At 40.7% G+C, this 15,317-nt stretch overlaps 1 protein-coding gene across 2 annotated transcripts; it reads left to right on the forward strand.

Annotated features, from left to right (window-relative positions):
* The first annotated feature begins 1,812 nt into the window (after positions 1–1,812).
* Positions 1,813–15,088, forward strand: LOC123519617 (peroxisomal sarcosine oxidase-like). Of its 2 annotated transcripts, none has more exons than XM_045281055.1 (10): positions 1,813–2,165; positions 5,465–5,555; positions 5,645–5,806; positions 7,419–7,541; positions 9,582–9,666; positions 10,267–10,454; positions 11,162–11,297; positions 12,933–13,088; positions 13,612–13,687; positions 14,717–15,088. In XM_045281055.1, exons 1-10 carry the CDS (start codon positions 2,159–2,161, stop codon positions 14,839–14,841), a joined length of 1,149 nt encoding a protein of 382 aa, XP_045136990.1. In that variant the 5' UTR covers positions 1,813–2,158; the 3' UTR covers positions 14,842–15,088. The 2 variants fall into 2 exon arrangements, with proteins under 2 accessions (XP_045136990.1, XP_045136989.1); XM_045281054.1 differs by having other exon boundaries at positions 1,816–2,165; positions 5,465–5,564; positions 5,655–5,806; positions 14,717–14,929.
* Positions 15,089–15,317: the final 229 nt, after the last annotated feature.

Genomic DNA, 15,317 nt, shown 5'->3' on the forward strand with positions numbered 1-15,317 from the left:
TCATGTATTTTACTCGTACTGTTATTTGTTCCTTTCCTTTCTTGTCTGTGTCTTCGATTCTTGACATTGATTCTTGACATTGTTTCCTGACATTGCATCCTGCCTCCGTTTTCTTCTTGTTTGTCTTCCCAGGAGTAATACAACACGCAGGGAACGAAGGAAAAATACAGATTAGATTTCCATGAACGAGGAAATAGATCTGTTGACGAAGGGAACACACCTCAAAAACAACCGAAAAAAAGAAAAACATCATTAGATTACACCCTCAGAACTTCATCCTTTGCAACTTCGGCGTAAAACGAAGCAAAAATGATAATAATTGGGGTTGTTGTTTGTTTTTATAAAGGGTTTGTATTTTTTTTTCTATTTGACGAAGAGAGAGAGAAGAAAGAGGTGAAGACAACAGGAAGACGAAGGGACCATTAATTGTGTCATTCTCCTCTTATTGTGAACACTGGCTGGGCTTCAAGGTTCAGTCGGTTATGAGGAAATAAAGTGGTGTTTTTTTTCCAGTACGTATAGTTTCTTTGTTATTAGATACGGTTTCCAGAGAGAGAGAAAAAAGAAATCATGTTATATTTTGTTGTTTTTATCATCATTATCCTCTTCTATATCCTCTTCCTCTTCCTTCTCCTCCTCCTCCTCCTTCTCCTTCTCCTCTTCCTCCTCATCCTCATTCTCCTCCTTGTTCTTCGATTCCTTCATTTTTTTTTCACTTGTATCTTTCCTTCTTTTACAATTTCTAGTCTTATTTTTGTCTATTCTTCTTTCTTCTTCTGTTAACGTTTTTTTCTCTTATTTTCGTGCTACCTATTTCTTTACTGCTCCTCCTCCTCCTCCTCCTCCTCCTCCTCCTCCTCCTCCTCCTCCTCCTCCTCCTATTGCAACGCTCACAACTGGAGGTGACGGTCGGTGGTATAATTTATTTACAGTTGTCAAAGTTGTGACGCCAAGAACATGCCAGAGAGAGAGAGAGAGAGAGAGAGACGTAAGATAGACTGAAGGATACAAGGACAAAGATGCTAAAAGGAGTTGAGAGTTTCTATTTTTAGGGATGAGGGGCAGTAAGAGGGAGTGGGGGTGGAGAATGGGAGGGGGAGGGAGTAAGAGGTTTGTTTATCTTTGGGGTTGATAAGAAGGTGGTGATTTGCAAGTTACATATAAACCAGTCTCCTTAGTGACCATGAATAATTTGTATGGTCATTCTCTCTCTCTCTCTCTCTCTCTCTCTCTCTCTCTCTCTCTCTCTCTCTCTCTCTCTCTCTCTCTCGTCGTAAGATTCAAAGTACGATTATATAACGTTTTTACCTATTTTTACCCATTCTTCTCTCTCTTCCCTTCCTTTCACCCTTTGTTTCTCTTCCTTCCCTTCCTGATCTCTCTACTTTTCCCTCTCCTGGCTGTCCCATAATCTCTCCCCATACCTTTTGTACCTTCCTCCATCTTCCTTGTTTCTCTCTCTCTCTCTCTCTCTCTCTCTCTCTCTCTCTCTCTCTCTCTCTCTCTCTCTCCTTACATTTCCCTCTCTTTTACTTATTATTCTTCTTGTTTCACTCTCCTTCCTTCATAAGTGTAGAGTTAGCTCTCTCTCTCTCTCTCTCTCTCTCTCTCTCTCTCTCTCTCTCTCTCTCTCTCTCTCTCTCTCTCTCTCTCTCTCTCTCTCTCTCTCTCTCTCTCTCTCTCTCTCTCTCTCTCTCTCTCTCTCTCTCTCTCTCTCTCTCTCTCTCTCTCTCTCTCTCTCTCTCTCTCTCTCTCTCTCTCTCTCTCTCTCTCTCTCTCTCTCTCTCATCACAGTTTTACTCAGTCTGATAGTCACTCTGGCCTTGGTGCTGGTGTGGTGCAGAGGTGCTGGGTAATCTCTGTCTCCTTCTCCCCACGTACAGATCAAAGTTCACACACTCCTACACACACACACACACACACACACACACACACACATACGCAAAACAGAGGGGTCATATTTAGTAGTAATACTTTGGTTAACATACATACATACACTTATAGACGTACATATTCCTGGTTTATAGATACGTACATGTAAAGTGACAACACACACACACACACACACACACACACACACACACACACACACACACACACACACACACACACACAGGAATAATTGAAGCGAAAAGAAAAGAAGAAAAATAGCATCGAAATGGAAGGTAAGTCTGATTTTTGTGAGAGAAAGAAGAAAGAAAGAAAAAAAAGAAGTGTGTGTGTGTGTGTGTGTGTGTGTGTGTGTGTGTGTGTGTGTGCGCTTGCTTGTTTGCAGCGTTGCCTATTTGCCTGCATATAATACAAACATACAAACTTGCCAAAATGGAGAAATGAAAAAAGAAGGAGGAGGAGATTGGAGGAGCGGCAGAACGCGTGAGTGGAGAAGGAAGAGGAAGGAGTGGAGGAGGAGAAGGAGGAGGAGGAGGAAGAGGAAGAGGAGGAGGAGGAGGAGGAGGAGGAGGACGTGGAGGAGAGGGGAATAAGAAAGGAAGAAAGAGCGAAGAGTGAGAGGAATGATGAGAGAGAGAGAGAGAGAGAGAGAGAGAGAGAGAGAGAGAGCATATGCTACTGACAAGAATAGAGCACAGATTTAACCTTCCTCGGCCAACATCACGTGCACTCCTACTCTCTTACAGTGCCACAGTGCCACAGTGCCAAGGAAAACCACACAACAACAACGAAATTAAGGCGCTCTGTTCTGACCCCACGTGCGATGATAATATTAAAACAGTGGCCATGAACTTTTGAATGTGGTCATGCGTCTGAACAAAAAAGAAGTGATGCCTTGAAATATGAATAGCTGACTGATGAGAGAGAGAGAGAGAGAGAGAGAGTAGAATCATATCAGTATTAATCATCGTTACTCGTTTTATATTACTACACCTCACCTGCCTATGACTTAAACTCTTTCAAAAGAGGAGTGTCAAGACACCTCTTATGTTAACTGGACCCTCCTTTTAGATTTTTTTGTTTTTTCTCTACTTTCCTCTTAACAGGGCCTGGCAACCAGCGGGATTTTTTTTTTCCAACACTTTGTTTTCCCTTGGCCAGTGCCCTTGTAATGTAAAAAAAAAAAAAAAAAAAAAAAGTAAAAATGAATCCCAAGCCTTCCAAAATATACATCTGAGAGACACACCAAATAAAGATCATAAATAGGACACAAAGTTTAAGGACTCACACACCTCCGATATATAATTAATTAAAAATGACATAAGCTTCTGATAACTTATTTGTACCTCTCTCTACTCACCAAGCCTCTTTTATTCCTCTTTTATTCCCCTCCTCCTCCTCTTCCTCTTCCTCTTCCTCTTTCTCCTCCTAACATGGTCCAGAATTAAATAGTACTTCTTTACGACCCATGTTTCTTGCTGGCTTTTCTAACCCCAGGTGTGCCTCTTCTAATTATTTACCTGAGTGAAAAATACGAGGCAGCAGAGAGGGAGAGAGAGAGAGAGGGAGAGACTGAAGACTGCTCGGTGGAAGGAAGTACAGAGGGGAGATGACGGTGTGACGGAGGGGCGACGAGTGGGGAGCAAAGAGGGACGAGGGTGAGGCGACCAAAAAATAAACAAAGACAGAATCCTCCTCTCTTTCTCCTTCTGCTTCCGTGCGAACAGGGAAAAGAAAATGTGTGTTTTGGAAAGGGGGACTTGGTTACAAAAAATATGAATGCACGAGGGGATGTATATGTGTAAAGACTCCTCCTAGCTTCATTATGCCCAGGAAAATGTAAACTGAGATAGAAATGCGTGTAGTGAAGGAAAGTGAAATGTCAGGGGAAAGTTATAAAGAGATGCGTTTCAAAAGAGAATTAAGAGTAAGTCGAATGTTTAAAAAAAAAGTTTGGAAAGTAAAGAAAACGTGGAATTAATATGCGCTGTAAATGTGAAAATCATAAAAAAAATAAATCCTCCTTCCAGTGACTAAAAAAAAAAAAAAGTAAAGCCTCGTGTTTCTATTTATTTATTATACGTTTTAAATTAAATACATATAGAGAAATGAGAGAGAGAGAGAGAGAGAGAGAGAGAGAGAGAGAGAGAGAGAGAGAGAGAGAGAGAGAGAGAGAGAGAGAGAGATGGGAAGCAAAGTAAGAGAAGAAAGATTTATAACACAAAGAGAAGACAAGAGAAGAAAGAGGAAGTGAGAGAGGAGAGAAGCTTGACGTGTGGGGAGAGTAAAGGAGGAAAAGACTCAACTGGGAGAGAAAGAACCGCCAAGAGAGAGGAGGGAGAGAAGAGATAAGAGCACCTGGAGGAGAGAGAAACTGGAGGCAAATTTGTGAGATGAGGTCCTCCTTCCTTTCCTTCTCTCCTTCCCTCCTTCTCTCCCTCCTTCCATTGATCATTCTCGAGGAAGGAAGGGGAGAATATTGTACTATATGGAGTAAAGGGATTAGTTAGTTTCAGGAAGAGGGTGAAGGAGGAGGAGGAGGAGGAAGAAGAAGAAGAGGAGGAGGAGGAGGAGAAGGAGGAGGAATGTGAGCTAATATCCGTTTTCTTAATAAATGGCTAAGATGGATTATTTTCTTATTTTCTACTTCAATTTATCTTCATTTTTCTTGGGATTTTCCTGGCGTACTATTGTTGTTGCTGTTGTTCATGGTGGTGGTGGTGGTGGTGGTGTGGTTGTGGTGGTGGTGACGCGACCTTGGTACTGTTGCTGTGGGCGATAGGGATGATAGTGTCAGTAACTCGTAGAAACAGTGATTATAGTGACAAATGGTGATAAAGTTCGTGATTGGTGAAGAAATGTTGTGTGTATAGTTACTTATGTGATTTTTATTGTTGTTTTATTTCTAGCTTTTTTCTTGATCTTATTTGCCTTGTTTATGTTCTTACCCATCTTGTTTTTCTTTTCTTTTTTTCTTTTATGTCTGTCCTATCCTATCTCATATTTTGTGTATTCTGTTGATTCTTTTTTCTCTTCCTCTTTTTTTCATCTCCCTCTTCTTAATCGGCTTTTCCATTTTCTTCTTCTTCTCGTTTTCTTCTCCCTCGTCTTATGTAATGGTTAGGTTACTTGATAGTGTCAGATATTGTGTTTCTTATTCTTATTGTTATTTTCTAAGTATTTCTTCATCTTATTTAATTTGTTTATTTATCTTTATTTTTTACTCTTTTTATTTTTTTTCGTCTATTTTGTATCTTCATATCCTAACTCATATTTTTGTTCATTTCTTGTTTTTATTTCTTTACCTTCTCGTTTTCATCTCCCTCTTCTTAATCGGCTTATGTTTTCTTTTTCCTCATCATATTCATCTCGCTACAAATATTACCCACTTTTCCTTTCTTATTTATCATCTATATCTTCATTTTCTTATTTCATTAGTCTTTTCTTCCTCTTCCTCTTATCCATCCTATTTACTCGTCTTTTCAATTCCTTACATTCTTCACCTCGTCCATTCCCTTACAGTGTTGCATTTGTACCTCAGTTTGATGCCTTTCTAATTCCCTGTGTGTTGCAGTGTTGCAGGCGTCAGCAGTGGTGGTGGGTGCGGGTGTGCACGGGAGCAGCGCCGCCCTACACCTGGCACGGGCGGGGCTGGACACCATTTACTGGAGCAGGTGAGAGAGAAAGAGAGAATGAGAGATGATGCGCTACTACTACTACTACTACTACTACTACTACTACTACTACTACTACCTCTACCACAGTTCCCGCTACCACACTCCCGCGGCAGCAGTCATGGCCAGACACGCATCATTCGCCTTGCTAACTACGCCATCCCGCCTCTCACCCCCATCATGGCTGACTCCTTCGGCATGTGGAAAAAGATGGAGAGGGAAGCTGGCGTGACTCTGTTAAGGTAAGGGGATAGACAGGTACAGAAGATGAGAGAGAGAAATAAGATTTACTATCATCATCATCATCATCATCATCATCATCATCATCATCATCATCATCATCATTAGCTTTTAAAAGTCAAATAAAAGACAAATGGAGACAGATATGACCCTGGGGAACCTCATCCACGCCAGACAGTATGTGATACAGAAAAGTGGACGAATGATAAAGTCACGGTACTTGATAAGAGAGACTGAGATTATACAAAGTTATAGTGCCAGATAAACCTTCCATTCCACTCACACTCCACGGGGAACGTTTAAAGATTCTTAAGTAACCAGTACAATTTTCTGCCTGGGAAAGGTCTCCAGGGAATTAATTGTAGAAATATATTTGTGTCATACTTCCAAATAAATTTCCTCTTTCACTCAGGACCAGCAAGAAACAATAATACTCAGTTTCTTAAATAATCAATACATTTTTCTGTCTAATAACCATCTTTAGGGATAAATTGTAGAAATATATTTGTGTCATACTTCCAAATATATCTTTCCTTTCACAGAGACCCCACAAAAAAAAATAATAATACCCAGAGTTTCTTAAATAATCAATACAGTTTTCTCTCCAACAACGATCTCTAGGGAATAAATTGTTGAAATATATTCGTATCCTTTCCAAATATATCTCTTCTTTCCCTCAGAGCCAGTAAGAAACAATAATACCGAGAGTTTCTTAAATAATCAATGCAGTTTTCTATCCAATAATCATCTTCAGTGAATAAATTGATGAGGAATATTCGTCTCATAAAGTTATAATTTTTAAACACATTTTCTTGAAGCCGCGTAGTGGAAGGAGGCTGTCTGATTGATTGATGGATTTAAAGGCGTCTTAGTAGAGTCAAAGGAATAGTTTCGCTTAAATAATATAAGCAGATTCAAGTCATCAGAGTGGCCTTGGCTTGATAGGACTGAGAAGGCGTTAGATGAGGTACAGAGAGCGTCCAACAATTACTCCTCTTTCTACTCCTTCTCATCATCATTATCGTCATCATCATCATCATCATCATCATCATCATCATCATCATCATCATTATACATATTTTTCTTTTTATCTTCCCTTTTTTTCTTCATCTTTATACTCATGCTAATTTTCTTCCTCTTTCTCCTCCTACTTTCTCATCCTCCTAATATTTTTTCTCTTCCTCCTACTCCTCATCCTTCCTCCTCCCCTTTTTTCTCCTCTTCATCTTCTTACTCATCAATTTTCCTCATTATCCTTCCCATCCTTCTACTAATCTTCTCCTCCTCCTATTCCTCATCATTGTCATCCTGCTTGTCCACCTCTTCATCCTTCCCTTTGTTCTCATCTTCATACTCATCAATTTTCTTCATTATCCTTCTCATTCTTGTACTACTCTTCTCATCCTTATTATCCTGCTCCTCCACATCCTCTTTCTCCAACTCTTCTTCCTCCCCTTTTTCTCCTCCTCTTCATCTTCTTACTCACCAATTTTCCTCATTATTCTTCTCACCCTCTTACTATTTTCCTTTTCATCCTACTCCTCTACCTCCTCTTCCTGCCCATCCTACTCCTCTTTCTCCCCACCACCACCACCTGACCGCCGCGTCCTGCAGGCCTCACCCGATGCTGGCAGTGGGTGAGGACCAGAGCATCATGACCAAGCTAGCGACATCTGTCAGGAAGGGAGGCAGCGAACCCATCCTGTTGAGTGCCGGGGATGTCAACCGCAAGTACGGGTGAGTGACGCTGCGGCTTTCCAACGGAGCACGAGTAATGAGTGGTTTGAATGTGTGGTTTTGGGTTTGTGTTTTTATTTGTTTCTTTGTATTTGTCAATTTTTTTCTCTTTTTTTTTGTGGTGATGGTTGTTTTATCTTAACGTCTCCATTCTTCCTCCCGTTCTTTGCAATTTGTATCGTTTGAAGTGTGTTTTTCCTTTTTCATTCATTTATTTTCTGTATTTTCTTTTTTTTTTACAGAGACTCTTCTTTTTTTTATTTACTTGTATTCCACTCGGTCTTTCATGTCCGACTATTTGTTCAGATTTTCTTTCTAGGTAAACAAATATATGATTTTTTTATGCACACGTTACTGCACTACATGATAAAACATTAAACATCGCCGTTACTACATATCACTTCATTGATCATGTCACGTCACTCTTTTGGACCATCGCCGCTATAATTTCTTCCCATTCATCATTTTAACTTCAGAGGGATCCTGTAGTTCGTATTAAAATTTTGCGTAAAAGTCCACGTTTTTACCTTGAGATTTATGTACGATTAGACCATTTTATTGACTTTAGGGAGGGTATATGGAGCTCAGAAGATTAATGGCCAGAGTTATCACTATTTCAATCTCACACATAAGTTTCTGAAGCTGTATAAAATCACCAAATAGTCACCAGAATAAGTATGGAAAAGCGTCTTGGTACTGAAGGAATTAATGATAAACTCTTACATCATAGTCACCCATTCACTGTTACTTAACCGTCCATATTCAATGACTAAGACTTTACTCAACTATTTATATCCAATCAGTAACTTCTACTTTACTTTTATATTTGACTTGTACCTGCAATTTAACGCTTTATATTCAATCAATGAACTCTCCTCTCCTCTCCTCGTGTAACCCGTAACTCCTGTTTGACTATTTATATTGAATCCTTAACCTCTACTTTACTCTCTCTATTTCACCATTACCTGCTACTTAACTGCATATATTCTAATAATAACCTCTACTTTACTCATTATATTTAAATTTGGCGCCGCCGTGGTACAATGGAACCATGCGCGCTTTGGGGTCCGAGGGGTCTCCAAGCGCACGGAATCGAATCCTGTCCACGGTCTGAATGTAGGCTGGGTTTCCTCATTCGGGCCAACGGTTTCCTAACGGGTGGGCTTTGAGATAGGAGGAATCTTAAAACAGTATCCTCTTTAGCCCATAAATTCCCATGAAAAGCCCACATGGTATAAAAGAAAAATAAAAAAAAAAAACAATAGCCTCCACTTTCCTCTATGATCCAGATTCAGAAACGCTTTGCTCTCCAACCACGGCTGTTTTCCAAGGCCACAGGAATGATGAGCGGAGTATTCAAGAGTGTTTTTCCTGTTGGTAATGTGGAAAAGTCTTGTCACGCTGCCTCTAGAACCGTAAAAAAAAAACATCGTGAAAATTGTGTATTAACCTTAAGGCATAATGAAAATGTTTCGTGTGAATTTAGATAAACCGTTTTGAAATAGTGGAGGTGAAGCACAGAAGTTGAAGTGTTTGAGAATACGAGTCCATGTGTCACCCGTAATTTCTTATTTTATTTTTTTTTCTTATTATTTTAATTCTTCTTTTTTTAATTCTTCTTCTTTTAATTATTTCTTCTTCTTTTAATTCTTCTTCTTTTGATTATTATTCTTCTTTTAATTCCTTTTCTTCTTTATATTTTCTTCTTTAACTCTGCTTTTTCTTTTAATTCTTTCTTTTTCTTTTAATTCTTTCTTTTTTCTTTTAATTCTTCTTCTTTTAATTTTTCTTTTCTCTATTAATTCTTCTTTTCTTTTCATTATTCTTCTTCTTCTTCTTTTAATTTTTCTTATTTTCTTTTAATTCTTCTTTTTCTTTTAATTTTTGTTCTTCTTATAATTATTCTTCTTTTTTCTTTTAATTTTCCTTCTCCTTTTGATTCTTCTTTTTTATTCTTCCTCTTTCGTATTTGAGTATCACCTAACACTTTTCTCTCACTGACCTTGACCTCAAATAATCCATGACCTCTTTCTCTCCCAGCACGAACTTCCCCGCACACTGCCACGGCCTGATTGACCCAAGTGCAGGTGTGCTAATGGCGGACAAGTGTGTGCAGACTCTTCAGGTGTGTGTACATATGTGTGTGGTGTCGTTTCGTTCATTATGCGTTCAAGTCGTGATTGTTTAGTTGATTTATAGCGGAGATTCAAATTAATGCTCATAAGGAATACATAGCAAAATATTTTACTATCACACACACACACACACACACACACACACACACAGATATGATAGTTACCCTCCGCTTGGGCCATTACACGCAATTTATATCACATTATCGAACGGTAGATAATTAGGTTTATTTTTTATCCCTCTCTCCAACCCCCACCATCCCGTGACCCCCGGCCCTCACCCTCCCTTGGTCATATTTATCCAGGAATTACCAAAGAAAACGGATCGCGGGAGCTCACTTGATTAGGTCTTAGAGAATGTAAATGCAGTGGGGACTCTTCTAATCGAGGGAAAGAAAATGGTGGGGTTACTTGAGTTTATTTATTTTGGCTTGTTTTGGGTCGAGAGAGAGAGAGAGAGAGAGAGAGAGAGTGTGTGTGTGTGTGTGTTTGTGTACAGGAGTATAATCATAATTTATCAAACTCTCTCTCTCTCTCTCTCTCTCTCTCTCTCTCTCTCTCTCTCTCTCTCTCTCTCTCTCTCTCTCCTGCAGCGGCTATTTCGCGAGGCAGGTGGACGTGTGGTTGACGAATGGCCAGTGCAGGAAGTGGAGATGAAGCCCCATGGTGAGGTGGAGCTGAGGGGTCCTAAGGGAAGCGTAAGGACAGCCAGGATCGTGATGTGTCCTGGACCTTGGGCGGGACCTCTGCTGGCGAAGATAGGAGTCCACTTGCCTCTTCAGTACGTGGGAGAAAGGGGGGAAAGTGTGGGTGGGTGGGTAGGTGGGTAGGTGGGTGGTTGTGTTTGGCAATATGTTTAGTTTAGTTTATATCTTTAATCTATTTGAATTATATGTTTTATTGTATGTGTGTGTGTGTGTGTGTGTGTGTGTGTGTGTGTGTGTGTGTGTGTGTGTGTGTGTGTGTGTGTGTGTGTGTGTGTGTGTATGAGTGTGTTTCTCTGCCTGCTATTGTGTGTGTGTGTATTCCCAGTTTAAATCTTCCAGAATTATATGGTGCTATATCTTCCGAGTATCTACGTTATGACTTTAATTATTTCTCACTTCTTCATATTTTTTTTCAAGCCATTTTTCATCCCAATAGTTTTTAGTCACTGTATAATCATCTAACTCATTATTTATTGACCATTAGCGCCTAATTTGCCTAAACCAATCATATTTCACCATTTCACAAGTATTTTCATCTAGTATTTTCCCTTCGAGTCTTAAAACAATCTCCATATTCGTTATTTATTGATCATTAGTACCTAAATTATCTAAACCAATTATATTCCACTAAACCATCCTTTCACAATAGACTCACAACACTTTTACTCACATTTTTTACCCAGACTTCCTTTTCTTGCCCTGAACTTTCAAAATCTTTCAAATACGGTTCACCAAGTCGCTCTTCTACCCTGCTTCCCTCTCTCGTCCAATCAAACTCCAGGGTGAGGCGGATCTCAGTCTTCTATTGGCGGATCAAGGAAGAGGACACGCCCACCATTTCTTTCGTTGATACTCGAGAGTTCGATGATGGCCACAATTACGGAGTCCCCCTTCTGGAGTACCCTGGAATGATGAAGGTAAGGAAAAGGACCTGATGAATGATAGGGGACGAGGAAACTTGAGGCACGTGGGCTGAAAGAGTGCAGGGCTTGATGGGGAGGAAGGATAGAGAGAGGGAGGAAGGGAGAGGGAGAGGGAGATGAATGGAAGATGCATCTCGCTGGAGTAAGAATTCGAGGAGAAGGGAAAAGAGGAAATGGAGAGAAAGAGGACTCGAAGTTGCGGAGAAGATTGAAAGAGTAACGAGTTTGTGGCTGAAGAGAATGGAGGACTAGATGATAAAGAGGGAAAAGTGAAGGAAGTGAGGGACGGAAGGAAAGTTTGTGGTCACTGAGAGAGGAAGAACCAAATGATGAGGGTAAAGCGAGGAAAGAATAGATTGGAAGGGAAATTGCTTTTGGAGAGAAGGGAAATGAGACTAGGAGAAGGGAAAGGGGGAGTTGCCAAAGCCTGGAGGGAAGGGAACGACAGGAAGGAGTGCCTAATGGTATGAGTAAGTTGTTGAGAGAGAGAGAGAGAGAGAGAGAGAGAGAGAGTTAAATAAGTAGATAGACAGAGAGACAGGGAGGGAGAAAAGGTAATGAGGGAGAGAAAAAAAAAAAAATAGGGAGAAGCTGGAGGAAAAAAGGAAAGGAAAACCGTAGGAGAATTTTTAAAGGATTTCTATAAAGATCCTCCACCGAGATGAGGATAAGGTAAGAAGATGAGTGGAGGAGATGCTTCACTATTCCCTAATCCTCCACTTTCCTCTCTCTCTCTCTCTCTCTCTCTCTCTCTCTCTCTCTCTCTCTCTCTCTCTCTCTCTCTCTCTCTCTCTCTCTCTCTCGCGAGTGTTGCTGTTCCTTGTTTCTCATATACCGTATTCATATTCCCATTTCGTTATTCATTCTTTATCATTCCACTCTTTCTCTTTTTTTTCGTATTCTCTGGTTTCCTCTGTTAGTGCCTCTCCTTTCGTCTCTTCCTATTCCATTTTTCTTGCATTCTTTCTTCTCCTTCTGTTAATCTTTTGTTTGGTTGCTTGTTGTCTTTTTATCTTTCTACCTCTTCTCTTTTCATTGTATCCCTCTCCCTCTGTTTATCTATTGTTTCGTTGTTATCTGCTATCTTTCTATCTCCCATATGTTATTTCTTATCTTTACCCTTTGTACTGTATCCTCTCCTGTTTTATCTATTGTTTCGTTGTTATCTGCTATCTTTTTATCTCCCATATGTTTGTTATTATCTCTGCCCTTTGTACTGTATCTCTCTCCTTCTATTTATCTAGTGTTTCGTTGTTATCTTTTTGTTATGTAAAAAAGAAAAACTGACCAAGGACAACAACAACAACAAAAGGCCCACTCAGTCGCTTGTCTTCTATCCTTTCTATCTCCTGTGTGTTAAAGCTTGTTTTCCTTTATTAACCCCTTCAGTACTTTGACACATTTTTACCTTGAGCTTTGTGTGCTACTAGACAATTTCATTTGCATTATGGAGGTCAGAAGATTAATGGCCACAGTCTTCACTATTTCAATCCTCCACATAAGTTTCTGAAGCTGAATAAAATCACCAAATAGTAACCAGAATGAATATAAAAATATGACCTGGTACTGAAGGGGTTAATAGTCCCCTTAGCAGCCTTTTAACCTTGCATTGTGCCTCTGTCCCTTCAGTTAGTGCACCACACCGGCCCTGTCATTGAAAGCCCCGATGAGAGGGACAAGATTGCAGCCTCGACACAGCATCGCGAGAGTATGAAGCAATACGTGAAGGACAACTTTCCTACCCTTGATCCTGAGCCGGTGGTGGAGGAAACTTGCCTTTACACGGTTAGTTAGTTGGTTTCTTTGTGGGTGTGTGGGTGGGAGGGGTGGATGTGGGTGGTGGGAAAGACAGTGTGGCTCAGTGGTAAGGGTGGATGAGGGGGGAGGCAGTGTTTCTCAGTGTTAAGGGTGGAGAGGATGGTAAGGTGGATGGTGGGGCAGTGTGGCTCAGTGGTAAGGGTGGATGACCGGGGGGTGTAGTAGTGTGACTCAGTGGTAAGGATGAATCTCTTTGGGAGGTGGGGAGTGTGGCTCAATAATAAAGGTGGATGGAGGGGCAGTGTGGCTCAGTGGTAAGTTGGATGAGGAAAGCAGTGTGGTTCAGTGGTAAGAGTGGATGAGGGGCAGTGTGGCTCAGTGGTGTTTTTGTTGCATGGTGATGATAATTCTGTGGGTTCGAGTCCTTTTGTGTTTTAAAGTATGTGTTGTTTTTCCATGTTAAAAGATTCGAATCATGTTTATTTATGGGGCTTTTTATGTGTATGTCTATTCATTAATCTATTCATTTTCTCCCCGTCACCCACTACAGTGCACACCTGACCTGGAATTCGTAGTGGATCGTCACCCGCGCCACCCTAACGTCATCTTCGCTTGTGGGTTTTCAGGTTAGTGGCGCCTCTCTCTTGTTGTTGTTCTCATTGTTATTATTGTTTTTGTCTGGGTCAGTCCACATGAAATCGTGTGTGTGTGTGTGTGTGTGTGTGTGTTTGTGTGTGTGTCTGTTTGTGTCTGTCTATCTGTCCGTCTGTCTGTCTGTCTGTGTCTATCTACAAAGAAACACGTAATGTCTGTGTGTGTGTGTGTGTGTGTGTGTGTGTCTGTCTGTCTCTCTACTTATCTGTCTGTCTGTCTGGCTGTCTGTGAACACGTACGCAGTATATTTGGGGCGCTATCAACTCTTGTCGCAGCACGAGTGACTTGTTGCGGGAAATCCATCTCCAAGATAATTCAGACAGTGCCTCTTAGCTCTTCCCTCTCGCTTCTCCTCTCTTCCCTTGCCACTTTCCCCTCTGGCTCTCCTCCCCCGGCCTCCCCTCAAGCTCTGCGGTCACGAGGGGTTCCTGCTTGCTCCCCTCGAGGTCCGTAGCCGAGGGGAGTCAATCTCATTCATTCAGGGGTTGTTTCACAGGAGCTGAGGGGGAAGGATGATGCAATTAGGAGCAGCTCTGGTGTATTTCCTGTAATTAGCAATGGTGGATGTTGTGTTTGTGGGACTTGTGACATGAGTAGTGGTAGTGGTGGTGGTGGTAGTGGTGGTGGTGGTGATGGTGTTGGTGATGGAGGAGGAGAGATGTTAGTTTTATAAGCATTTCTTTTGATAAGTAGTAGTAATGATAGTAGCGGTTGTTGTAGCAGTTGGACTGATAGTAACAGTAGTAGAATATGTAATTTTTGTGTTTTTTTTTCTTCACAATGAGTAGAAACAGTAGTAGTAATGGAATATAAGAGTAGTAGAAGTATAAAGAACTAAAAGAAAAGAGGGAAAAGCAGTTTTTTTTCTTTTTCAAATATAGTTTATTTTCATCAGAGGAAGCGCAATACTAACCCTCAGAATACTATACCAGACCCGCCATCCCTTCACCTGCCCTTCCCTCTCACCTGTCCTTCCCCCTCACCTGTCCTTCATGCTTCAGGTACAGGCTTTAAAATTGCCCCTGCCATTGGAGAGGACCTGTGCAACCTCGCCCTGGGTCGCCCTACTGTTCGCGACTTGTCTGTCTTCAGCGCCGACAGATTTAAGGCCAAGAGCAAGATGTAGCGGCGCCGTCAGGAAGCTGCTGCAGAAGGCGATGTAGAAGGATGCATTGATTCCTCTTGATGTAAAACAATATACCTATACTGGTGTTTTGCTGAGGTTTTAAGTCCATATTCACTTTATTCTCTCATCATAACTATTTTCAAGGGCACAAAGATATGAATAGCATGGTTTTTAAGTTTTTTTTATGTCAATTATGTAGAAAACTTGTTAATCTGCCTCCTTGATAGTAAAAATATCCTTAAAAACTCGTGACAGTTCAACTATACTCTTTAAATGAAGTTGAGTTGCGGTGCATTAAGGTTTCAGAATGCAAGACAATAGAAATACGTGATGGCAAGTATGAAACTGAAAAGAAAGGAAACATTAATAAGAGAATGTCATGCAAGGAACCTTTATAGATAAACGCAAAAGCAAATTAGAGCAAGAATATTAATGTACATTTACAGAAAGACTAAAAGAGAATGATAAACTACATA

The sequence above is a fragment of the Portunus trituberculatus genome, chromosome 45 (assembly GCF_017591435.1).
Source record: "Portunus trituberculatus isolate SZX2019 chromosome 45, ASM1759143v1, whole genome shotgun sequence".
Classification (NCBI taxonomy): domain Eukaryota; kingdom Metazoa; phylum Arthropoda; class Malacostraca; order Decapoda; family Portunidae; genus Portunus; species Portunus trituberculatus.